The sequence below is a fragment of the Camelus ferus genome, chromosome 4 (genome assembly GCF_009834535.1).
Source record: "Camelus ferus isolate YT-003-E chromosome 4, BCGSAC_Cfer_1.0, whole genome shotgun sequence".
Lineage (NCBI taxonomy): Eukaryota > Metazoa > Chordata > Mammalia > Artiodactyla > Camelidae > Camelus > Camelus ferus.
This window is the reverse complement of record NC_045699.1, coordinates 28,146,281-28,174,039: the sequence shown is the minus strand read 5'-3', so window position 1 is coordinate 28,174,039 and position 27,759 is coordinate 28,146,281. Positions and strand designations below refer to the sequence as shown.

Here is a 27,759-nt window from a genome sequence, read left to right as displayed (position 1 = left end):
CTAGTTCTAGCTTTTCTTTGAAAGAAGTTGTGTTTTTTTCTGACACGACTGTTTGTTCATTTCTGCTTAGTGCATGTGAAAGAAAATTAGACTTTCACAACCTTAGCCTGTGCATTAATCTTCAAAAACCATAGCCACTTCTGTAATCTGATGGAGCTCCTTGCATAATGTCTGTCTTCTCTGATCAGAAATGACATTCGTAACAGCAATAGATTCTTAGGCTTTTCTAACAGGAAATATTTTTAAGGATGTATAATCAGTTATGGGATAAGCTTGTCAATAAATTTTTCCTGCAAAAATAAATCAGAAATCCTATCAAAATAGCATTATGAAAAAATCTGTTTTCTTTAGTACTCCCCATGAAATGGTCATGCTTGAGGCTTATGAAAATTTTTATTTAGATGAAGGCTGTATATTTAATTTATGTGCTGGCCATCTTTCCACCCAGCCAGTTTGCATAAATTTCGGGTCCTAGCAGGAAGAAAATGGTTGTGGTCTAGAGTCAACTTTTCTCTATTGAGTCTGAATCACTTTTCCTTTCCCTTGACCGACCACTTCACTTTCCAGACCCTGTGAATTTCACCATAAGCTTTGTACATTTTCCCCCCTACCCACATGCATGCCTCCCCACTTGAAGAAAGAGGAGGAACTTCTTCCTAAAACTCCTCTTTGTTTCTCTTCGCCATTTTCTGGACAGTGAATGATTAGAATCAATCCTCTCCCACTTAAAAAAATGTGTGTGTATCCATCCTCATAGTTCATTTTTTCATTTCTTTTTGTTCATTCGGTTTTTCATTTGTTCATTCATTCATTGTTCATCTGGCAGCAACCGTGTTGCATGCATTGTACTGGGTGCCATGGATAAAAAGACAGGTAGGTTGTGGCACTGACCGTGGATTTTGCCCTGTTGTAGGAGGGATGGTCAGTGAAAGTGACATTTGACAAGGGCCTTAAGAGAGTCGTAAACAAAGACTATGGGAGCCTTGGAAGTTGGTTGGGGGGGAGACCACATTATTTATGCCTTCCTTCTGAAGGACCATAGCTTCATGCCCCGTTTGATAAGAATTAAGAGTCAGAAGAGGATGAGGTAAAGAGCAGGACAATGATGGTTTGGAGCTGGATTGAGCCTTGTTATGTGAAACCAGAGCGCTGCACAGTCGAACATGCAAATTACTGGGGTACAATAGGGAAGAGTGGTTTATTACCCTGGGGCTAGGGTCTCAAGTATGTTTCCTACTTCCTAAAATGAAGCCAGTTAACAGTTGCTGAGAACTACCTGCCCGTGAGTCTAGGCATTTCGTGTAATTCACCCTATTTTATAGCAGTATTATAAGTATTATCCCTTCTGCAGATGAGCAAACCGAGGCTGCTAAAGTTTAACATCCCCAAGGTCACAATAGCTAGTAAGAAACTGAGCTTACACTTCACATTCAAAACGTTGTTTCCTGAGAGGGTAAATTTCAATTTTTAATAAAATATGCACAAAGAAACTAATATCTTAGTGAAATATAGTTCTTGCAATTTTGACCATGAGTGTTTTTAAGGTGGTTTGATAGAGGGGGACAATAATTGCAAAAAAGTGCTACCAAGATGAAGCCTTGTTTGGCCCTAATTCCAGTCACTCAGGGCCACTATGTTCACCGCACAGGTTGCGAATTTCACGTCTTAGAGTTAACTGTAACTTGTACAATCTTAAGCAGCAGCCATGGTCCCAATTTTGGAGATTCAGAACTCTGCAGACTATGCTTTCACTCGAATTTATCACCACATTTAAGTTGTTCTCTTACTTTGAAATGTGAGATACATTGAGGGGTTGGGTGGAGACATGAAGTAGGAAACTAGGAAGTTACTCTAGCATATGTAACATACTATGGCCAGCTGTGAAAATAAAGAGTTCTACCTCAAGCGAAATGCATTTAAATCACTCCGGTCTTCTTACTTTTTGTTCTATGTCAAAATGTTTACACACCTAACTATACCTAAAGGCACAGAAGAATTTCCCAGCCAACCTGGCCTCAGTAGGGAATGGTTTCAAGGAGGACGGCATTCTCTTGTTTTGTCAGGCATATGAGGATCTAGATGGCAGGGCTTGCTTCACAAGGAGGAGACCCTTTAGATCATGTCTGGGAGGGAGTCGGCCTTCTGTCCAAACCTTTAGCATCTCTGTCCTTGGCGCTGCACCCCAGGCCCTTGTCTCCTACCTGTACTGTTGTAGGGAACTCCCCAGCCCCTTCTCCACCTCTAACCACACAGGCCTGGATAGTTTTTTCCTTTGTATGGAAACCTCTCAGTGGCTTCCTTAGGCTCACAGGGGAAAGTGCAGACTCCTCAGGATGGTGTAAGAAGTACCCTACTCTCCTCTCCCCCTACAGCCTGACTTCTGGGCCCCAGACCATTTCTAAAGTTGCCTCCCACTCCTCACTTCCCCCACGACACACCAGCAGGGTCTCTGCAGGGCAGCACACAGTGGGCTGTTCCCTGCTGCTGGGCTTCTGCTCACACCCAGGACTCGGTGCGTCGTTGCTCTCCTCCCCCAACTCTGCCTGTGAGGACTGAAGTCCTGCTCTCGAAGGCGTGTTGGAGGGTCATCAATCTTGTATCAGCCGCCTGCAGGATGGCTTCAGGTGCACACCTGTGTGGACCTGTTTCCAGGAACGGGCATCAAGTCTTAGTAGTTTTTGTTTGAGTCCTGGGCAGCAGGGGAGGTGCCTGGTGCCCACTGGTTAGCAGCACGAGACTGTTGAAGGAATTCGTGAATTAATGACTGTCTGGGCATGTTTTCTTTGGTTTCTGGAAGGAAAAGAGCAAGCATAGCACTTTATCTGTTCCCTACAAGGTGTTTTAGCCTTTTTTTAAGTCAGGGAAAAAAAGAGGTAAAGCCTCTAATTAAACCAAGGTTCTGAATTGATGACACTGTATTTTCCAGTCATGTTATAAATGCCCCTGCTGGAAAATACTGGGGTTTCATGAGTCCTGGCTTTCTGTAGGTTATGGAAGACATGTCAGACTGATGCCAGTATCTTGTGGATTATGAGACTGTGCCTTCCAGGGCCCATTTAGCAAAGGTCCTGGACCTTCCCAAGTGATTCAGGGCCCCTCTAGTGGGTCAGAGTTTGTGGCATCAGAAGAAACAGGTGAATGAATAAGACTTGGAGTTGAGGAATAAAGGGGGACCCAGTGCTTGAGAGCAGACGTCCTCATGTGATGTTGACTGCCATCTCTGCCTGGCAGGAAAAGGCTTTGTATGAGTTCCTGACAAGGGAGCAATAGCCTTATCCTGAAAATAAAAGAAATGGAAAGCCTCAAATAACAGCAAACTAATATTTCTTACTCACTATGAGCCCAGCACTCTGCCGGGCACTTTCCTAAAGCCTTTATTCTGAGATGTAGTCCATGATTTCATATGGTTTTACGTATGTCCACGTGTATCTACATGTGAGTGTGTGTGTGTGTGTGTACACGTGCATATATATCCTTGCTCTGTCTTCTGAAAAGGTCAGGAGGCAAAGATGCCCTTGTAGTAGTAAGCACACTTAAGCACCTGGATCTTGTTCTCTAATATCTCTGCCCTTTAAAATGAACCACACTCAGGGAAATGCTAATTCTAGGGCTGAGGCAAGATGATCTTGTGACATCTTGTTAAGCCAGAAAGTAAGGAACTGCTAAAAAATAAAAAGGCAATGTAAGGGACACAGGAAACCACTTGAAAAGGCTCCTATCGGCCAAATCTGGGATAATATGAGTACCAGAATAATTAATTATTGTATGAATTATAAATAGTTGGGGAGGAGGAATTAATAATTCCATACTGGTGATGGGTGGGTGGACAGATGGATGTGGGGAGAGTGGGAGACTTTTGCTTAACAATTTCGAAGTGCCAACTAGTGAATGTGGATGCAGTGCTAGAGCAGGAGAAGTCAGCTTATCACCACCATCATAGGAAAACTGGATCAAGCAGGACTCATCACTGGGTGCCAAATCTAAGCAGAAATGCATGGGAACATGATGTTTGCATGATGTTAAAGTTTCTTCCAGAGATTACCATTAGTATCACCACTGAAAGGCAGACAGCCATGTGCCCCCTGATGTAATATCCTGAGAAGAGTACAACAGCGTCTATGTGGTCTTCTGGCCGGGAATGTACAGCCCGAATCTAGTCATGAGGAAGCATGAGACAGATGCTCTGTTGAAAAGGCAGGGGAAAGGAGAGCTGTGTCCTTCAAAAGGATCATGATCATAAAAGACAAAGAAAGGCTGTGGAAATGTTTCAGATTAAAGGAGGCTAAAGAGACATGGAAACTAAATGCAGAGCTGACTCAAGACTCGCTCTTGTACATAAAGGATGGGAGGGCGTAAAGGCCATTGGCTCATTTGACAGAACTAGAATATCCATAGTTGATTTAAGTAAGATATCCATGTGAGATTTACTAAAGTTAGTAATTGTGCTGTGGTTATGTAAAGGAAAATTCTTAATTTCAGAAAATAAACATAGATGTATTTTGGTGTAAAAGCCCATGATGTGTGTAGTTTATTCTCAGATGGTTTGTGGCAGGTGTTAATATTTATATATACACACAATTTATATATATATACACTTGAAAACACATACAAAATGGAGACAGAAAGTGCAAAAAAAAAGTAAAATGTTGACAATAGCAAGAGATAACAATAGATGACTGTGAGTCAAGGGTCAAAGAGCATAAGTGTGTTTTTGTATTATTCGTCTTCTTGCAACTTCTAGGTTTGAAATTATTCCCCAAATAGTTTCAAAATTAAAAATATATATCATGACTGAGTCAGTGATTGCTTTCTAAATAGATATTTCTTTTATTTTCTGTCCTTCTCCTGTTTGTCTTCTCTTGTCTTTCTCTGCGCCTTCCCTAGAAGTCCAAGGCTGAGGAGAAGGGCATCTCTGTGGGCCAGACGGTCATCACGAAGCACCGGAACACGCGGTACTACAGCTGCAGGGTGACCGCTGTGACATCGCAGACCTTCTACGAGGTCGTGTTTGATGACGGCTCCTTCAGCAGGGACACGTTCCCCGAGGATATTGTGGTGAGTACGTTCCTGGGGTGCCTGCTCCCCAGTTTACTTTTCTGTATGGCTAAACCAGCTGAACATTTCAGGACGCTTTCTTTTGGCTTTTGGAGAAATGCCTTTCACTTAACATTTGATTCAGTTATTGTGTTTTCCCACCGCAAAGAAATACTGCTATCTAGAAGATTCCTTAGCCTTCATTATTCTAAATAAGAGGTGAACTTAATTCATCTTCCCAAGTTCTTTTAGTAAATGAGAAATATATGTGGCCAGAAACATAAAATATGAATTCACCTATTCTTTTCTGTCACAGAGTGTTTATATATTTGAACTCCTTTATTGCTGCTTTTTCTTTTTGCTTAACTGGAGAATGTGGCTCTTATGAATCTGACCTGACAGTGACATCTGTGATCTGACAGAAACATGTGATGTTTTGTATGGGAACAACAGAAATCTCACAAGAAAAAGGCTCTGACTTTTACTGAGTTTCTTAGCCATGGTCTGGAGCGGGACACGTGCCTGTCTGTCTGTCTGTCTGTCTGTGGGTCTCGGGGACTTGCTCTTGAGCAAAATGTTTCATAAGAGAAGCACTTTCAGCAGAAGGTGTTTGAGATCAAATCAGGCACCTGAGACCAGGGCTGGTGTTCTGTGATCTTGTTATATCTTCTCTATTTAAGGTAAGTGTCCATTTGGGGAGCCAGGCATCAGTAATGTGGTTGTAACTTCTGCTTTGTCCTGGGTCCGTCGATGCTTTGCCCTCGTTTGTACTTGGAAAGACGTTTCTTAGTGACTCTTTAAGGGTGATAATTATGCATTATGTGCACTTGATAATTAAATGTAACCTTATGAAATTGCTTATAAATATTTCTAGTATCTTGGTCTCCCGGGGTTGAAGAAACATGATTCGATCAGCTTTGTTATGTTTACTTTTCTATGCCTGTAAGAGGAACAACTGTGAAAACAAAAGTTACCTTATTTGAAAGATTTTAAAGCAAGTGAATTTAAACAAATTACAAATCCCAGGACTTGATCATACACCAAAAAGCTGGATGTGTTTCTTTGCAGAATCCTAACTGGAGCTTTGCTTTACTGCACTGCCAAACAGCAACCCTTAGTTAACACACTCCCCTTGCTTGATGAGGTTGTCCATTCCAGCACGTAGTCTGCAGTCACTGGGTGCCTGCTGTGTGCCAGGCATCACGCTGGGTGCTGGCAAAGATGATGAAAAAGAAGGTGTGATTTGTGCTCCATCTGGAGGGAGGCAGGCTGGTAAATGGGTGCTTTCTGGGCAGTGTGATAAATGCTATAAATGAGCCAGAGGCAACTTACACCTGTTGGATTCAAGAGGCTAAGTCTGAGACGGCACAGAGTTGGGAAGAGGGGACAGTGACGGACGTGTGCCACGTGCCAGGGCTGCTTCAGGAGCTCGACGCCTGAATCATTTCATCCTCACATCCTTACACACTTGTTACTACTGTATTTCGCATTTTGCTGTTGAAGAAACTGAGGCACGAAGAAGTAAATCACTTTCTCAGGGTGACGCACAGCTAGTCAGTGTCAGAAAGAGTATTCAGTTTGGCCCTGGAGCCTCTGTTCTCACCCCCTGGGCAGGAAGGGCATGTAGAGCAGGAAGGGAAGGGGTGTGCGAGGGCGGAAAGGCACGGAGCCCCCGGTGCTCGCCAGCCCTGGCCAGGCCGCACACTTATGTCAGAATCAGCCTTCTTTGTGCAGGTTGTGAATGCTGAGCCAGCAAGAGAGAGAAAACTTCAGTGGAGAGCGTGGTGGGGACAGGATAAAAGACTTTTGAGCACTTATCCCAGAACCTGAGCAAATCAGATCTTTATCCATGACAATGTTTAATGAATCCTGAATTCCCTTTCACTTCACAAGCCTCCACGCCTCTCAGCCAGTTTTCAGCTTTCTTGCAATGTCTTTAGCTTGTTCATTGGAAGAGTGGCTGTGATCCTGGTTGTTTTGGAATCCCACCAGCCTTTCCTTGGACTCTGCGAACTCAGACAAGTTTGGTTTTAAGTATTTGTGGGTGTTGTAAGAACAAGTCTCTAAAATTGATGATTGTTTAGGAACACCTTGGCATTTAAATCAAGAATGAAAAACTAAAATTCTTTAGTGCTTGTTTAGCTCTTCCTTAGCATATCTGATAAGGATTTGAGGTTCAGCCGTGTGTGTGTGTGGTCACAGCTCTGGCCTTGGAGGGAAGTGGCAGCACTCACACTGGCTGGAGTTGACATTGATTGGAGAGGGGGCATCTATATAAATTTGTGTAAATGACAATTTTCTCAGGGAAAAAATTATAACCTTCTTCAAGCAGGTCTTTTCTCTTTTATCCAGTCTTTCCTCCCTCAGTATTCCCCACCACCCTCTTTCCCATCTGCTGCATTTTTGGTTACTTGTTCTAGACTTCTTACACCAACCAAGTAGGAATATTTCAATCATGTTCTGTTTTCAAATTTTGCCTACATTCTAATAAGATCACCATTACTTAGCTGCTGTGGCCTCTTCCTCTTGGTTCTCTTGGTGCTGAATGAGACATCCCCAGCTTTCCTTCCTTCATGACTGTAGGGAAGGCTTTGTTTGTCCTTATAATATTGTGTTAAGAGTTCTCCAGAGAAACAGAACGAGTAAGAGTGTGTGTGTATTTAATATAACACATATAAGTAAATGCATATTTATACATATTACATATATGTGTGTGTGTGTGTGTGTATATGTATATGATTTATTATAAGGAATTGGCTCATGTGATTATGGAAGCTTACAAGCCCTGAGATCTTCAGTCAGCCGACTGGAGACCCAGGAGAGCAGATGGTGTAGTTGTAGGCCAAGACCTAGCAGGCTCAAGACCTAGGAAGAGCCAATGTTTCAAGTCCAAAGTCAAGTAAAAGCTGAGTCCCAGCTCATAGCTAGTCAGGCAGGAGGAGTTTCCCCTTATTTGGGAAAGGGTCAGCCTTTTTGTTATATTCAGGCCTTCAGTTGACCTGATGGGCCCTAGGGAGGGTTGTCTGCTTTGTCTATCAATTCAAATGCTAAAACTATCCAGTAACACCCTCACAGACTCACCCAGAATGATGTTTGACCAAATACCAAATATCTGGGCACCTGTGGCCCAGTCAAGGTGATGCATAAAATTAACCATTACATATATTAACTTGCATGAATTATTCTGGGGCATATGAGGAGACTGTTTACCTCATGGTCCTCTGACTGCTCTGACCTTCAGATTCTCTGACTGGCATAATGTAATTTCCTTTTCTGTGAAGCAGCCACAGTTTTGGTTGGCTTTGTAGCACTCTGCAGATCCACTCCATTGGCTCTGTGCTTTGTCCTGCTCATCATCTAGGTTCCCAAAAGGCAAAGTCATGGATTTTATAAAGCAAGCTTTTAAAATGTAAAGAATTATCAGGGGTTGATTGGAGTCTGTGTTTCCACCTGAAATTAATTACAGCTACATGATTAAATGCCCTTCTAGTATGTCAACTAGGCTTCGGTTTGGTATGGGGGATTTGATGTTGTTTTAAGACATAATGTATGTATATAACTAAGTATATAGTAAATATTCACAGATAAGTTATATTTATTCCCATATGTGATATAATGCAAATACATTTATATTACCGTTTTTCAACCCATGTGGATTAATTTTTACGATTGTCCCACTTCCACCTTTGATAATCATCGACATTAGAACTGTCTTCTGGGAAATGGGAACTCCGCTTGGTACCCCATTGGGGAATTTCATCAGGAGATAAGAAAAATGTAACCAGGCCTTTTTCTGTCTCAGCATCTTACAGATCGGGGCAGAATAATTATTTGATGGAAATACTAAATGTATTCCATATTCCTCAGAGAAATCTTGTTTTCGTTAGCTGATAGACCTGTGCTGTCTGAAACTGGGGGTAGAAAATGATTTTTTTCTTCTGTTTGTCTGAAAACTCTCTAATGCACACAACGTGCTCATCGGATGTGAGTGCCGCTGGGAAGGCTCTTTCATCAAACGCATCGTGATGTCAGTGTAACTGGCTAGAGGAGGACCAGCTTCTCTGAGCTGCAGCTACTTGCTAACCAGAACTGCTGTCCAGGTACAGCACAGTTTCAGTCTTTACACTATGAAAATACAATCTAGAACGTCAAGTTTAATTATCCCAAACTGTTTATTTACATATAACATAAAGATAGCCCTTTATGAAACCGGATGCTTAAGTAAAGAAATAATATGCACCTTATTTATGGAATCACTGTTTACACTCTATAAACCCAAGAGAAGAGAAACCTTTAATGCAGATTGGCCTGTCCATGTTTGAAAATAAATTTCCTGGGCATTAAAATGCCTTTGTTAGGGTTATGGGACTGCAGGGAGTGTTTGGAGCAGTAGGGATGAAACATTTTTTGAACTACCAGAAAATTTCTTTCCAGACCTAGATAGTTTATTTCTGTGATAGCCGGAAAAATGTCCAAAATCTCTCTTCTCAATAGTACACCTGCAGAATGTGTGTATCAGCCCCCAGTTAAATTCAGCGTGCAGTCTGTAGCTGTCAAGGGAAGTTATAAACGATGTATTGCTACACACCTCCATCTGTCAGCCTGTGAAATTGCGACACACTTCCTGATGAATTTTTTTGTCTCCTACTATTTTGATGGGAATGAAAGTTGCCCGCTGGAGAGACTTCAACAAGTATGGTGATTCTGGGGCCCTCTTTTCGCCTTTGCTAATGCCTGGGGTTCTCGAGCACGCTCATGGTGACACTGAGTGCTGTCTCCTTCCTCCCGTCGGCACTGGGAGCTCATTTCAAGGGAGGAGGATGGGCAGTGTGATCGGGATAGACCTAGGATGAGCACTTAACATTCACCAGAGAGTAAGGAGAGAAGCAGGACCATTCAGAAATTCGACAGCAAGAGTCCATCACTGAAATTTCCACGAGGACCTGCTACATTTTTCAGTGTCTGTTGAAATGTGAAAAAAGCCCAAGAACTATGCTCTTCAGGATTCTAGGGATGGATTGTCATGGCCTTCAGTTTTTGTGGGCTGTATGTGCAAACTGAAATTCTCAGAGCTTATTTTTCCCTCAGTTATAGGCGAATTGCTTAAACTTTCAAGCCTCAGCTTTTTTTCCCCACTAAAAAGGGAATAAAAATTTACAGCTTCTGCGATTAGTGAAAGGACTAAATGAGATAAATGCCTGATACATGGCAGGCACAAAATCAAACATTTTCAGTTATTAACTTTAGTCTGTAGAAGTTTTTTTTTTGTTTTCCTCCCTCATCTAGTTTATGTTGCCCTTTTCTGGTCTTGATTGAAATTTGGCTAGAAAATGTGTTCTAAGAACTTTGTTCCTAATTGTTAGGTTAAACGGGTGTCTGTACGTGTGAGATTTCACTGACTCACCTTCCACTTGCCGTAAAGCAGTCCTGGCATCTTTAGACTTTATAATAAAGAACCTAATTCTCTGCATTTATGCATGTATTTTTCTGCATGTTTAAAGTGTTATTTCATGGGTTTTTCATAATAAACCCTGCTCCAAAGTAAGTTTGTGTTCATTTCACAGATGTGATACTTGCCAAGTCACAAAAATCCTTTGCATTGTCCAAGCTCCCCAGAGTAGGCGGCAACAGGGTCAGGTCCAGAACGCAGATCAGCTCTGTATATTCCGCTGCTTGTTGCCTCTGTGCTTTGGGGCACCCTTCCTGGAAGGCTGCCCTCTGTGACTCAGTGTCACTGTGGTAGAAGACCTTATGTCTGACTGCTCAGGGTTTGGCACCCCCACAAGTCCCCACTAGGCAAGTATGGATGTAGGGGTGACTGGGTGTCCTGGAAGCAGAAGGAAGTATCTGAGGGGGTTTGAGAAAGTAAGAAAAAAGTTTTCCCACTCTATACTGTGGGATCCTAGGAATTGTTTTTGGATTCCTACTGGCTCTGAGATTTTTGAGGTTCTGTGGATTTTCAAGTCAGGTGTAAGTCACATCCCATCCCAGACCATCTGTGTTAAATGTTTGCTCCAGACTGATGCTCCTTCCCACCCTCCCCTCTCTGCCAGACCTGGTTCTTCTAGAGTCAATGGAAATTTGCCAGAGAAGGTTCTGGGAACTTTTGTTGGTTTAGGATTCTGCAGGTGTGGCCCACCTGGCATTTAACTGCTCAAGAGTAGCACCCTTGTTTCTCTTTCTTGGCTGTAGAGCTTTGCTGAATTCCCAATGATTTTTACATCCTTGGGAAGTCTTTTACACATGTGAAAGAATATGTTATTACTTTGATTAAAATCTTCAAATTCAGTTGAGAAATTTTATTTTATTTAAATATAATAATTCTTACATAAAAAATGAGAACAAATTCATTTGTTCCTTGATTAATGTTTATATAATGTATAAATTTGACAAGGTCAAGTCCTAACCATTTTACATTTAAGTTATCAAATTTCCTTGGACATCTTAACTATGCTTATAAATTTAATACATACATTTCTCACAAATGTCACAATTTTTTGAAGCACTCAGTGCCCATGATGCTAACAAATTAGACGCTAGTTTAGTAGTTCAGATTCCTCTATTTCAACATCTTCAAAAAGGAAACGACACGTACAGAAGTACAATGTTTACAAAACACGTTACTGCACCTTAATAAATACAATTTACATTGGATAATCTATTAAATACCATCTGTATTTAAACACATTTTAATTGATAGGTAAGTAAATAGAAATAATCTACCCACCAAGTGGGAATACTACTACTATACTGGCTAGGAATCTACTAAGAAAAAAATAATCAAAAGAACCTTAAGTCCATTCAGAGGCATCGAACCTGGCAGTATCTTTGAAGACCAGACCCACAGTTACTAGGCAGGGGCTCCTAAGGTCAGCTTTCATCTGAGCCATCAGCTCTTTAAACTGTGTGTTCTTCACTGAGGTTCTAGCTAGTTTCCTAAGTTTCATGAACTCTGTCACGTTGGTGTGGTGGATACTTACCAGGCCCTGGAATTTTATTCTCTTTTGTGTAATTCTTGTGTGGTTTTTGCCTCAAAGCCTGGGGCTTACTAATGGAATGCTGAATGCTAATTAAAGCTGGGCTCCCTTTCTCCTTTATAAATTGTATGCGTCTCACTGCCCACGATTCTGTGGCCATCATGTTGACAATTTCCATTTAGCATTGGTGAGCCTCTGAAGAAAAGTACGTCATTGCTCTGATGTCCCACGCAGGAGAGTAGCTAGTTGCCCTGAAGACACACTGTCAGTTACATTTTTCTTCAAATGCATACCTTTCTTACTTGACAGTATTTCTCTTTTGGCAATTATCTCAAGGTGATTGGTTCGAGGAACTTATTCCCAGGACAGTTTTTTTTGGTGTTTCTTTCCCATCCTTTTCTTTCCAAGGGGACTCACAGGTATATAGCATCTCATCTCTACCCTAACAAAATTAAAATAACTACCTTGAACTTAAGGATGGTGTTATTAATTTCCTGGAGTTCATCATCTCCTCTCAATGCAGGGCTTAATCCCAAGGGTGGCAGGCACCATGATCCAAATCTGCTTGTGTTTGGAAATAGTCAATCGTATCTTTCTTTTTGAATGTGTAAGTATAGGTAGAGGAGTGATTGATCCTGGGTGTTCTGGAAACAAAATAAAATACCCAAGTGGGTTTGAAAGACTAAGAAAAAAGTTGTTCCCAGAAACGTTCTCTGCTATGGGATTCTGGGAAGCACCTGGATTTTCAAGTCAGGTGGCCACTCAGATGTAGCAGCAGAGACCAAATTGATGAACAGACCCCTCTTGTCAGTGAGGCCACTGCAACTTTGGGTGTGGGTGTGGGTGTGTGTGTGTGTGTGTGTGTGTGTGTGTGTGTTCCATCACTGATGCCCCTTACATCCCTTCACCCCAACCAGGAGCTAATCTGAAAGATTTTACAAGAAAAATACTGAGTGAAGGTTATTGAATTTAAGTTCAGAGATGGAAGCAATGGTGATGGACCAGAGGGTTGAAGAAAGTCACATCAGGGAGGAGAGAGATGAGCTGGGTTACTGACTGGTAAGAGTTCTTTGTGCATTCTAGATGTAAGCTCCTTTTTGGATATCTTGCATTTTTTCCCAGTCTGAATATTATTTCATTGTATGAGTATAATGTATTTTGTTTATCCATTTGCCCGTTGATGGCTGTAAATCCAGTTGATTAGATTATTGAGTTTGCGGGCTATCATACATAATGCTTCTATGAACATTGGCTTTTGAACCTTTGTGTGAACATGTGTTTTCATATCTCTGGGATGAAGATCTATGAGTTAAGTTACTGAGTTATATGGTAAATGTATGATTAGCTTTATAAGAATCTCCCAAACTGTTTTCCAAAGTGGCCGTACCATTTTCCATTCCTACCAGCAATGTGTTGAGGAGGTTATAGTTTCTCCACATCCTTACCAGCACCTGGTATTGTCAGTCTTTTGGATAATAGCCATTCTAGTGGGTATGTAGTAGTATCTCAGTGTGATTTTAGGTTTTATTTCCCTGATGACTAATGATTTTGAGCATCTTTTCAAGTGCTTATTAGCCATTCATACATCATCTTTGTTGAAAAGCCTATTCAGATATTTCACTTATTTTTTAATTGAATTGCAAGTGTTTGCTTTTATTAAAATATTCTGTGTATGAATTCTTAGTCAGATATATGATTTACAAATATTTTCTCCCAGTTTTACTTTTGAGCAAAAGTTTTAAATTTTAATGAAGCTCAGTATATCGATTTATTCTTTATGGATCATCCTTTTGATGTCATATTTTAAGAAATCTTTGCCTAACTCAAGGCCACAGGGATTTTTCTCTTATGTTCTCTTCTAGAAATTTTATAGTTTTAGATCTTACACTTACAGCTATGATCCATTATGTGTTAATTTTTGTGGTTGGTTTGAGGTCAGAGTCCAAGTTCTGTAAAATGAAAACCATACAACCCAACTTAATGAATTAATTATAAGGATTAAATGAGAGAATGTCTGTAATCATCATCATGGTGTAGCACCTTACACATAGTAGGTGCTCAAAAAAAGTCATTCTCTACTCCTTCACTTAATTTTTCTCAAAATTGCATTATAGAAGGGAAAATTAGTTGTTTCTTTTAATATTCTGTATTTCTAGAAAGTCCTATGGACAGCTTGGTGCACATTTACTTAATATCAGAAGTATTTTGAGAATATGTATTGTATAGATCTTCAAAAATTTACTTTCAACATAATTTCTATACGTTTAGGGAAAGATGAGCAGAAAATACCATATAAAACTGGTTTCATCTGCAAAGAGATCTGAAATACGGTTAACGTCCTTCGACCTAAAATAACTTGATATATTTTAGATTAGTATTTCCAAGATCGTATTTCAAACCAGGACATGTTTTGTTTTTCCAAAGAAAGAGAAGGAAGGAAGGGAGAAACAAATTTTCTTTTGTTAGTAATATGAGGGAAATTAATGAAGAAGTGCTTACCTAAAGAAGAAATTAAACTCCAGATTTTCCATTTTAACTTGAACTTGTCATAACACTTATCCCAGTCTGATATATGATATCCACTAAACTTTGAGCTTCTTGAAAACAAAGACCATGTCTGTCTGAGTTATGGTTATGTACCTAGTTCCCAGCACAGGGTCTGGTTTATAGTAAGTGGACAATAAATAGTTGTTGAATTAATGGCCAAGTAAATTAACAGCCATCATATCTTCAAGTATTAAATTTGTTATTCTAAGTCATACCTTAGACAGTTGGTATATTTTAAAATCCATAGTCAATGTCAAGAATTGTTTTAAAATTTGACTCCAGATGCATACTGCAAGTGTCATGTCCTTTCCGGGTAAAGAATATCTATCCTTGAAGCAGGGCTGTACTCCAGCAGCTTGGGGAAAACCCAAGCCATCAGTGTTTGACTTCCACCTAGGATTTCTTTAAAGAAGAAGGTGTCTGGCCCTGAAGAAATGTGAAGCCACTGGTTCAGATGAAGTGAATTGTTATGTACTGTCCCACTGCCATGAGAGTGAGAAATCTGTAATGAAGAGATGGCTGAGGGACCCATGGGGTTAATGCAGCCGGTACTGGGTCTGTGCAAGAGCAGGACCATGGGGAAAAGTCACCAGTAGTCTTAGCGGCTTCCACCACGAATGTTCAGCTCCAAACTGTGAATATTGGTGGCATCATTTCTAAGTCTCAGAGTCAGGCTGAATCAACTTTAATTGAAAACATGAACATGATGAAAATTACTTTTTCCTGTTAATAAATACGTGGCCAGGTGTCACTGTTGCTCGGCATTATAGTGTCGGAACATCACCGTTCATTGTTTACCCTTCTTTTCCTCTTTAAGTGAAAATGGCACACTAACTGCCTATAATTGCAAAGCTTCAAACTTTTAAATCTTTCTTTGGTCTAATTTCATTTTGATTTCAAACCTAGTTACTATGACCACGAGTGTGGTATAGTCGTGCATGTTTCATATATGCCTTAAATACTCCAAAGCAAATCTTTCCTGTAGCACATTTTAAGCATAACATTCTGCATACAATTTCTGAAATATATAGTGAACACAGAGAGCTTCCTGAAACAAGTAGTCAACAGGGAGCTGTCTGTTTACAAGCCCTTTTCCATTATCTTTCCCCTCTATCCAAACCCAGGTGCGAACACACTGGGACATAGCACATAAATTGGTGACACATCCCAGAAGATACTGGGCTCATAAATCAACCGAGTTTATGTTCCTATTTGACCATGAGGTTTAAATTATTTTAGTAATAGAGTGAACTTAGATTATTGTTTGCTAAGTATATCCAGAGAAGTCAGTACTGTCTACTAATTGATGGACTGGCACTGCCTTCATTTTGTTATTTCCTTTTCGTACCTTGTTTGAAAGAGGTTAGCTGATTTTCATGGGTGAGAGAGAACCAGTAATAAATCTTGTCTTCATTTTATTAAACAAATTATATTTTGAGAGCAGACTGTGTGGGTAAAGGGAGAAGAGGAAATGTGGAGAGAAAACGGAGCGAGTGTGATTTTCCCTTCAATTTCTAATCTTTGCCACAGTCAGAAAATTTTCTCTGCTAGGAAATGAGTGAAAAACCTGGAAGCTGTGACCTGCTATAATCTTTGTTGGTTGTCTGTGTTTCTACAAACAGTCACCCACACCATCTGATTTCTTAGCTTCTATGAAATGGAATATACTGTTTCTTTGCAAGTCTTCTATGCTTATTTTATCCAGTCCCGTTAAATGTAAAGGATGTTTAACTTTTTCTAAATGTTATAATAATACACGGTGTCTAATAATGTTTTTATAGATGGTTTTTTTTTTTGATCCGAGTAAGGTTTTCTACTATTTGGAATTTTCCGTAATTAATGCTGATATAATCTGTGCCTGAAAAAGTTGCCTTTTGCAGAGTAATGCTAATAGCTCAGTTATAAGGGACGGGGTTACCTCCTTTTTGAAAAATTAAGCATATTTCTAGGAGTATGGTTATAAGTATATACTTTTAGGTTATTGTTTTTAAAACAAGCCTCATATTTACCCTTTTTAGTCTTTAATTAAAAATAATATATGTGATATCCTTTTTTTTTTTTTTTTTTGAGGGAGTAACAGATAAAATTGAATCTTCTCAAGCAGTTATCTGATTTATACCATAAAAATAGTCACTAGCACAAAACAAGTCAGGCTTTGGTCATTTCATTCTAAGCAGCCAGTATCTAAAGCTCTGTTAAAAAAGGAACTATAAGAGAACTGGTATGAAATTTAGTATTTTATTTACATTTTTAAAATTGATTTCAATACTAGTAAAACCCCTTTCCAATATTTATGTTGAGATGCTACCCCATGTCATTAGTTATGTTTTTACAGGGTTTTGTTTGGCGTTGTGTTTTGTTTGCAGGAAGCTGGAAGGGCTAACATCTGACCAGTATCTAAGAGTGGTTTCCCTGCAGGAGAAGTCTAATGAGGATGGGACGCAGTGTGTGTGATGCTCAAGTCTTCTTTCTTCTGCGAGAGGGAGGGCCTTGTATCAGTGCAGAGGCTGATGCTTCTCCAGGAGGCCCTTCCTCTTGTAGAAAAGGAACTCCTGCAGGGCCAGGCCTTTGATAAGCCACATCTGGGTGGGTGATTTATGGATTCTCCAGCCAAGAGATATCTTACTCTTCAATAGGTGGAGACTTACTAAAAATTTTACTTCCATTGAGCACCTGCTACATGTCAGGCATTGTGCTGGGCCCTGGAAATATGATGGTGAGGAATAAAACTGAAATAGTTTTTGCTCTCATAGAATTTATAATCTAATGGGAAAGAGTAACATATGACAATCACACTAATAAAAATGTACTTCAAGCTGAGAAAAGTCCTGAAGTGATAGGAATGTCACCCTATAAGAATGTGTAACCAGAGAAACCTCATGTAGATGAGTGATCGCTGTGACCTGAGCTGAGATGTACAAGATGCATTACTAGCGAAGGGTAGAGGAAAGTGTCCCAGCAGAGCAGGCCTGAGGCTGTTGGCTGGAAGGGCCTTCTGCTCAGGTTGCTGAAAGAAGGCAAGTGCGTCTGTCGGGAGACGTAGAAGAGGAGCCTGGAGGAGGAGGAGGAAAGGGTAGACTAGGCCTTGAAGACCATGTTATAGGGTTGGATTTTTATTCTAAGATTGGGGGAAGCCATTGCTAGTCCTAAGCAGAAGTCAACATGAAGAGATTGGTTATGAAGCATTTTCTCTGGCTGTGGAGAAGATGAATTGGAGAGGGGCCATCGTGTGTGGTGGGGGGCCAGTTAGGGCATCACAGTAGATCAGAGGAGAAATGTAATTTGGACCAGGGAGCAGTGAAAGGATCTGAAATACATTTAGGAGGTGAAATCAAGAGGACTCAGTGGTGGACTGATACTGGGGCTGAGGAGGAAAGAGGTGTCAGAATGACTTTCAGGGTTCTGGCTTGCTCAGCCAAGTGGAAGGAAGCCCTGGTTTCACGACCAAGGTTACAGGTATACTCTTGGCCATACTGAGGTTTCTTCCCTGCTTTTCCCATGTAGAGAAGTTACTGCACTCATGTCCATCCCAAGACCTCGGGTTTGCAAATCATAGGATTGTTCGGTTTTGTCTGTCTCTCACAGAATTGAAGGGACACTGAATGAAAGGCTCCAGTGTGAGAACAGACATCCTGTATTTCAGAAATGGCGTGGTCGAGCACTTCCACTTTCGTCTCTAAATGGATATATTATAACATACACATACTGTTACCTAACTCTAACCCATTTGATAAAATGGTGTTGGTCTAAGTAATTCTTCAGTATGACCCTATGGCCACCCAAATTGGTGAGTCACAGTTCCCCTTTATGGGGCTTCCATCTTGACACAGATATTTAAATTGAGCATAATCATGCACTGGTAGACTTGGCCTTACTGTATAGCTCATTCCAACATTTCTTACTCCATAGTTCTCTTTCCGTACTCATTTACCTGACTTTGCCCCTACCCTACCCCAGCCCTGTTTCTGTACATGTAGCCTGTGGGCTCCCCTCTGGGACATTTACTTCCCTTTGCCTTCCCTATGCCCTCCCCAGGGCTCTCTGGCTGTGGGCCCTGGGAAGAACTCTCATTTTCTGAAGGAGATGGACCTTCCAGAGTCATGATCATCCTTCATTTTTGAGATTCATATACATTTTCAATACAGAAAGGATCAGTGACTTACTTTGGTAGACAAAATGTGTATGGTTAGCAGTAAGAGTAAGAATTAGCAGCTAACATTTAAGAACCGCATATGCCCAGTGTTTTGTATAACAGTCCCACGGCTGGCTAGGAAAAGTACAAGTCTCTGCAGCATCCCACGTCTGGGTGCAGTCCTACCTGCTGCTTACATATCCTCCCAGGACCTTTAAAATGCATATGTGCATGCAGATCTTTGTTTATCTGAATGCACCTGGCATTCATGTTGACTTGTTAAAAGCTAAGAATTGCATTCCATGTACTATTAATGTTATTCCTGATTGGTAGATAGTGATGGATGTTTAAAAACGTTTGCAAAGCCATCTCCTTTTATTCCTTATCTTCCTCTACCTCCGTATCTACTTTTTCATAGTATCATCCCTGGGGTCTTGCTTTTCTCCCTGCTTAGTTTAATCTATAAAAGCCAGGCTCAGGTGTTCTGGCTCCAACTCCTTCTTTCAGATCCCCATGTACCCTGGGATATTCCCTTGGGCATGTTTTTGGTTCACAGTTGCCAATCTACATCAGTTTGAAACTGTGGGTGCCTGTTTTAAGGAAGGTAACTGAAGATGCTAACAAAACCTTGTTTTTTGGAGGGAGATGGGGAAAAAAAGACCATATCATAATTGAAATATTAATTGGCTGACTGCTTAATTTCCATTAAGCCAGTCAGATATTAGCAAGAATCAGGCTTTAAATACAGATTAATATCCAGCGTGAAAAGAATAGAGAGGCTCCTACTTGAGAGATTCATTAACAATCAGAAAAAGGGCACCACATAGTCCTCAGCTTAATTCTGAACCAGGCATTCCAGGCTTGAGTGCGATCAGTAAAGCTGCATTCACCGCCTTCCTCTAATGTGTTTTTAGGCCTTTGGATTAAAAGCTTTTGTTTTGATGGATCTGAATAGCGTGTTATCTATATATCATTTTTATTCTTGTCTGGGACCCTATAAACAGTAAAATTCTTCTTAATTTTACATTAAGATTATTTTGATTTGACAGTCTTTTGACAACACAAGAATCATTTGGGGAATTTCGGAAATTTCTGGCTTCCCTTTAAGGGTAATAGTGTTGAGTAAATAGACTGATTCATTATCCTCTCCTCAGCTATCTTATTTATCTGTCTACCATTTGTGACAGACTGGCCTCTGTGGAAATAGGCTGGTAGTAATTATACACATCCTGTTCTTCATAAGTCAGTTTGTTATGAACATGATTGTTTAAGTTTATGCATTTGTATTAACTCTCAAGGGAAGGACATGTTAAATTAACAGAGATAGAAGCAGTAGCGTCTATGGGAAGTATTTATAGAATGAGGTGTTCACACTTTATTGCTATGCTCAGGCACATCTGCAACTTGGAGGAAATTCTGGATTACTTCCTTTGTACATATATACAGTTTTAGGACTTCTCTGCTTCTGAATTTAACATAATACAAGCTGATTTTTTTTGACAAATCATATTTTCACAACTCCTTTAGTTTGTCTTCACGCTTTCCTGGTTCTCCTTTTTAATCCCCTATTGAAAATCCTCCCCTGATGTTACTCATTTGCTCAAAATCTTGCACTGCTGGGCTGGGAAATGCAAACTTACAGCCAGCTCTTGGTGAGTTGTGACTCTGGGCAAGTCATTCCATTGTTCGGCCCTTTTCTTTAAAATGGGACATTGGCCTAGAAGATCTTGTAGGTGTCTTCTGATTCTGACAGAGGAGAGACACATTGGTTCATCCATAATCATCTCTGGCTCTAAGCACTGGAATGTGCCCCCAGCCCAGCGGTCCGCTCATTCATACACACACTCTCCCCTTTCCAATCCCAGGCCTTGATGACCACCTCCCTGTGTGGTCACGTGAGGGAGCACATGCTGGGCTGGCTTGGGCGAGGCCATGTGTTTGGGCACATAGCCCCACTCTGTAGCATGGTGTGCCACTTGTATACTGCAGTATCATTTGGAGACTAGAGGGACCAAGCACTTCTTAGGCCCCAGCCCAGAAGTAATCCCTGACATATTAAAAATATGACATTAAAAAAAGACACACCACAGTGTCTCTTCGCAGTGCTACGTTTTACCGCAAAAGCTTTGTAAAAGCCTTTTCCACAGCAGTAGGCGGAGGCCCCGCCCTGTCTCTTTCATCACATCTAGGCTTTGGCTTCACCCATTTGTGAGTTTCCTAGTTGCCAAGTTAGAACAGACCTTTGTGTGCGCAGCAGAGGACAGGGCAGTGCTGCAAGAAAAAGCCCCCTCCTTGAGGTGCTTTTCCAGAAGGATACTCCCTTTCTTTGACCACAGAGGAAGCTGATGTTATAAAGAGCTCAAAGAATGTAGCCGGCAAGTGACTAACATTAGATTAAGGGAAAAGATTATTGTCTGTCTGTGTCTGATTTTTCCTCTTGTGTTTTGCCCGCTCTTTTCCCCAACACTTTGGTGGAGGAAGACGGGCACTAGACAAGGCCTTGAGAAATTTAGGAACCCTAATCCTAGCTGTCTGTAACTTCCAGTGAGACAGGCTGTTCAGTGAGGGAATCTTAGCCAAGGGGTCTCTTGTCTTGAAGTTCTAAGTAACCTCAGCTCAGTTCCAGGCTGCTGCATGAGTGAGACAGGCTAAGGCTGAGTGTGTGGTCCCCTCCCACAGCAGCCTGTAACCCACCCTACTTCCTTCCCCCGGCCCTCCTCTGGGACTCCCTCGAACTCCACTCCATGCAGGGAGTACCCACTGCCTTACCTCGTGAGTGGTTCTCAGGCCCGTTGCTGAAGACTGCAAGTGGCACAGAGCTCATCACCAATTTGTTGCTTTCACTGTTAGGAAGTAGTGGCTTCTTTGTGAAGAGTCTGAATGCTGCCTCTGAAACACTCCAAGAACCAGTCAGTACTTGACCTCTAGAGCAAAACTGAATACTCCATTCTCTTACTGGTAGCTTTTTACACCAGGTTCCTCCTGAGTCTTCTCAAATCCAGACTAAACAGTCTTTCTACATCAGTCACTTAAGATATATTTGTTGTGGGACGAAATGAATGTTTTAATGAATACAAAATGGTTTTCAGAATGCTCTTCCTCCAGAACACTCTCAGGGTGAAAGTCTTGGGGACATTACTCCACTCAAAACAGGTGTAAGAACACAGCCGGAGACCCAAGCTGGGACATGTGAGCGTCATGACTCTTTGTTCCTTTAATCTGGACATTGAACACTTACTGATGATGCAGCTAGGAGGAAAGTTAAATGAATTATTTATGCTGCTATGAAAAATCGTATTTTCAAGGGATAGTTAATGACACTATATAATAAATGGAAAAATCAGTCTCAAAATTGCATATACAGTAGGATCACAATTATGTATAAAAATATAAATATGCAAAGGAAAAATCCTCAGAGGAATTGCATCAAAATGTTACTGATTATCTCTGGAGAGTGTAATCATAGGTGATTATGTTCAGCTTTATCACCTTCTTATAGTTTCCATATAAGCATGTTTTACTTTTATAATCAGAAAAAAAAATTTTTTTTTTAAAGATCTGAACCCTCCTGAGAACTCTTTATACCGTGAGTCTTTTGTCCTGATTTTCCTTATCTGGATTATTTCAGAATCTTACTGTCAAAATTTCATTTTAATTCTCTCATCTCTTGAGGCATCTTGAGGCTCCCTAGGATATAACAGCCACATAATGTGCTAATAATCCCTTGTGAAATGCTTCTGCTTTACTCTGTAAGTTCTGTGGTATAGTTCTTACACTTAGCTTTTTCATTATTATTATTATTTTAGTTTAATGCCTGCATTTTCCACTAAAGAGCTGCATGAAGTAAAAAACCATACCTGGTTTTCTCACTACTAATCCCACTGTTCTAGGACACAAGAGATGCTGGAAAATGGTGTGTTGAGTGAAAGGCCTCCCTCTTTGTCTACTTGCTAGCTGTGCAACCTGGGGCGTGTCACTGTGCATTACCTGCACGGGACACCTGCCTGCCTATCCTGTGCGGTGGTTTTGTATTTCAATGAGGGTAACATTGTTTGATCATCTTTGGTAGTAGGTTATTGGCTTCTCAGTGTGTCCTTTCTTCATGGTTTTTAAATGCCAAGAATCACCTTCTCCCAAGGCTTTTTATCCTCTCCCTGTCATCCTCCAGATGTTCCCTGTTGATGTGAATTAAATTCAGTCACAGTTCACTTCAAACTCACCAGCTGCCAGTCACTGTGCTTTGCTTTTCTCTTCTCCTCTCCTTTTAAATATATATTAGCTCTCACGTTCCCCAACAGTCCTGCAAGGTTGTATTATTATCTCCATTTTATTGGTGAGGAAACCAGGACATATAGAGGTAAAGTCACTTGTGCAGGATAACAGCTCTTCTTTGACCCCGGGCAGCGTGACTGCAGACCTTGGAGGCACTGTCCTGGGCCGCATCTGTGAGCCCAGCCACGTGCTCTGGGAAGTCGTGTGCATCCCGCCGAGCAGAACCAGAGTGTGCAGAGGCCGGCGGGGCCAGTGCTGCCGTCTGATCTCAGAGCTCGCTGGCGTGTCATGTGAGCACAAGACAGCCTTCTCCCCACGTGCTTTTTCTTATCTTTCCTTTCATCTTTCTTCAGCTTTTGGAACTGACCTTTATTTTTAGAAACCGCTAGAGAAATTCGCCTCAAGCCCTGCATTTCTTTGTATTGCAACGTATGTTTTTATTGACATAGTAAAATATTTTGTTCCCCTTAAGCATTTTAGCTTCTGCCAACAACTATAAAAAGGGGGAAGACCTGTCCCCTATAGATGGAAAATTTCCTTTTTGAGTATGAGGAGTTACAGTTCTGGGGTGCTTATGCATTAGTGTCTGCAAGAAAAACAGCAGGAGGATGTAGCCAGCCCAAAGGAAGACCTTAGGAACGGGTTGGTAGTCTCTCCGAAGTGGGAAAAAACTGGATATGCAGCAGACAGACCTAGTGTACATCTCCGCTTTGTAACTACCTGTGCAACCCAGAGCAAGGGAGTTGACACCAGTTACCTTGTCCATAAAAGGGAGATAATGATAAATGCTAGGGTTGTTGGAATTATTGAAATACATTGTATAAAGCAGTTAGTGTGGTACTCAGCACATAACACTCAGGTAGTGTTTATGACTGTGGTTTTATGATTATTAGTGCTGGTGGCTAGTAATTTTTGGTCAACTCACTGGTCAAGAGAGCCCCTAAGCACAAGATTCTCAGTATTATAAAATTAGACATCTTTATGCCCTTATAAAAGGAGATGCCCACAAAGTGCTGGGGGAGCTGCTGCTTCCTCTGAGGTCCGCCTTTAAGGGCTACATCACTGCTCTCTGCACGGTGTACATGTTCACATAGACCAACTAGAAGAGTGTGGGAGAGTCCTGACTGGGGATCTATGATGAGTTGTTTATATGGAAGGTGATATAACATTGAGGGGAAGGCCAGAGGAATCTGGGTAATCATAAGGAGAAAGTCCTTGGCATAGTTGATGTCATGAGTGTGAATTGTTAACGGAGAGTTCCTACCTCCCTGCCCACTTACCTGTTGGCACATGTGGTACACTGTACTATAGATATTCATGTATATGTTTGAGTCCCTAACTGGACTTTGAATTCCTTGGGAGAAAGGACTGAGAGGACTGTTTTTGTCTGTTTTTCCTATGCTGAGTTCAGTATGAGACACCAGGAGCACTCAGTATATGGCAGAGAGGGGAAGAGGCAGGAGAGGAGGGAGGAGGGGTCTCTCTCAAGGACAGGTAATTGGTGAATAAATGATTCCGCTTTTGGTTCTGCTCCTACTCTCCAGTTGGGAGAATGCAGAGAACCCCTGCCGGCACGTCAGAGCCCCCTCGCTTATGCCCACGCTCCCCTCCACCCCACCATGTCCGTCTCTCACAAGCCCTCTTGGTCAGGTCAGCTCCTCACTGTCACCCGATTCTAGTGACTGACTTTTTTCATGCTTTTTACTCCAGAAGAACCAGGAAGATCATTTACAAAGGAAACTACCTAACTTTATTTTCTATGAGTTTTTAAAGCTTTTGCGTGCTAGAATCTCAGTCAGTTCAAATAACATAAAGATGTGACTTCCTTTAGAAATATACCTTCTGAGGCTTAATGCTCTAGTGACTTTCAGAACAATAAAACCACCTGCATCTCTGGGACCTCAGCACCTTCACCAGGGATTGTGTTCACTCTTGGCTTACAGCAGGACAGAAAGTGTGTCCTAACTAATTGGCTCCCAGGAATTCCCCAGTAAGTGTCAGTGCTGTTCTTTCTATGAAGAAGATCCCATGTTCTAGAAGGTAGGTGTGGTTAAGTGTCAGGGCACTGGTGGCTGCTGGAAAAGAATTGGCTGTTTATGGGAATGATAGTTTAGAGAAAGTGTTGTGTGTATGTCCCTTTAAAAAGAATTTAGAAAACTGTCATAAAGGAAAACTGGACCTCAGACATACAGTTTTCCCAGATGATGCACGTCAGTGGGGAAGCAGGTTGGCTTGAATCCATTAACCCGCAGGCTGAAACGACGTGTTTCATAACTAGTGCACAATGCAGATAAGAGCTGTGTTGGGGGCTCTCACTGCAGAAAAGCTACAGTCAGAGGAAACAGCATGGAGTTAGTTCTTTCTTTATACATAGAAAGTGTAGTTTATGCTGGGAAGAGAATCTTCTTGTTCGGTGATTCTCAACCTGACTGAGCATCAGGTGGCCCAGGAGCACATTTAGCTTGGACTCCACCTTGGACTGACTGAAGCAGAATTCTCTCTAGTGGCTAAGAATAGATTTACTGCACTAGAGAAATAAGTCTGATAGTGAATTCTTCAAAGCTGATGAAATTAACTTTGTAAATAGTTTATATACCTTCTCACCAAGTAATTTGGTTCTACAGGTCTATTCTAAGAACATAGTAATATGGACAAAGATTTATGGAGAAAATATACAATAGTATTATAAATGACAGGAAAATTGGGGTGACCTATATATTTCACAGGAGGAGAGTGGTTAAATTGTGGAATATTCATAATACAACGGTAAAATGGAGTTTTTAAAGGCTAATTAATAACTAAGAAGATCCTCGTAATCCTAGGTGATAAATAGCAAGGTACAAATTATGTAAGTACACAGAAGGAAAAAGTATATGATTTCACTTATGAGGGACTTAGAAGTCACCAGATTCACAGAGACCCATAGTAGAATGGTGGTTACCAGGGACTTGGGGCGGGGAGAGTGAAGAGTTACTGTTTAATAGAGACGGAGCTTCAGGTTGGGATGATGAAAAACTTCTGGAGAGGAGGGTGGTGATGGTTGTATAACATTGTGAAGGTACTTAAGGCCACTAAAACTTAACAGTTCCAAGAACACAGTGACTTCAGAATTCAAACAATCACACTGGCAGTTGGGCTTTTCTCTTTAGTTGGTAGACCAAGTACAGGAGTTTGGCCCTGACTTTGGCAGGAATGTGATTATGACACTGTCCCTTTGTCTGAGGTTATGGCCCATCTCAATCCTTTAATCATGGTCCTTTAATCCTTGCCAAAAACTCAAATGTCCACTCTTGACTATGATGACTATTTCTTCTTTAATTTTCACCTCATCTATTTAGTACTGTAGCTACAGGCTTACTGGCAGCTCCAGACATCAATGTCCCTGTGGACAGGGCTCTGGCAGATTTCAGGGGAGTTCACACATCCTTCGAGGCAGTACAGCAAATGCTAAACAGGTATTTATGTCAGGTGAAGGAAGACTTCTGAGAGTCTAGACATCAACGGAGAAAAATGCCTTAGTCAAGGTTTTTAATGCATATGCTTTTCCAGCAAAGATGTTTACTTGCTCCAGCAACACACTAAGGAATAGGAAAGACTTCTTTTACCTTTTACATCCCTTGGTAGACTATATCTCAAATTCTAGAATGCTTTAAAAAACCATCCCGGTCGCAGAGAGCTGTGGGGAGTGGGGGCTGTTATCTTCATTTTTAATGTGTGTCCCCAGTGGCGGGGGCCACACTTAGAGAAGCTCTGCTCTATTGTCTTCCTCATGCACAGCCAGAGAGGTGTGAGCCACTGAAGGCCTTTAAGAAAGAGGCAGGCTGTGGCTTTCTATAAACTAAATTCCCCTCATCTTCAGACATTTTATTTTATTTCATTTTTCAGACCTTTAATTTTTAACAGAAACCTTTTTATCTGCATGAAACCTTACTCAGAAACCTAACCTATAAATCAAATAAAATTCTATTCTGGTTGAAGCGATCATGGTGGCCAAAGCTCACCCACTCTGCATGGATTCCAGCCCTGGCAGGGTCCCCTGACGCCCCCACCCCACAGCTGTGGGGCTCAGTGCTACAGGCCTCCAGGTATGGACATGGTGCCTTCTGTCAGCCCCTAGCTTGGGCAGCTGGACATTGTTGTCTCCTCTAGTGTCTCACATAGTTGGTCAGTAAATAGATACCGAGTTAGTGACTGTAACAGCTTGGGGGACACCCAGCTGCTTCTGTGCTTCAGGGGCCAGGGAATCCTAAATGTCAAACTGTTCAGCGTCTTTTCATCAGCCCACGTGCTCCTAATCCCATTCCTGTCTAAATACTGTATACTCCATGTAGTCATAAAGTTTCTGGCAAACTCAAGATTTGAGACAGCTGATGAATTGAAACCATCTCTATGGAAGAAACTAGATGTTAGAGAAATGAATGCTTGAGTTTTACTATGAGCTGCCTTAAGTCCATTTGGAAAGTAGCTGGGGTGTAAATAATGAAATTATATGCAAGTCTAAATATATCCACTTCCAGCTAAAGGTCATGGCAAAAGGTGAGAAGTTAGGCATCATGACCAAGAATAACTCCTCCTGGTGATGGAGGGGGAAGAAGAGTCTCAGAACGATATTACGTTCTTTTTTCTTCTGCTAAAGGGAGAAACTGAGAGAGCAAACTGAGGCATCTTCCCTAGATTTTGATGTGCAAGAGCAAGTGATCTTTGTGGCCCATCCGGAGCCAAGTTAGGTGAAGGCTAAGCTGGTAGGGGCCCTTCGAGGTCAGGCACCTTGTGCCCCATTAAGATTAGTAGTAAAAA

General features: G+C 41.3%; 1 protein-coding gene across 5 annotated transcripts in view; it reads left to right on the top strand.

Annotated features, from left to right (window-relative positions):
* Positions 1-27,759, top strand: part of KDM4C (lysine demethylase 4C) — a 360,653-nt gene that overhangs the window by 315,859 nt on the left and 17,035 nt on the right. For all 5 annotated transcript variants that reach the window (XM_014552383.2, XM_032477696.1, XM_032477697.1 and 2 more), the window contains one exon: positions 4,885-5,055. In XM_014552383.2, coding sequence (XP_014407869.2) covers positions 4,885-5,055 — 171 coding nt within the window. The remainder of the gene's footprint in view (positions 1-4,884; positions 5,056-27,759) is intronic.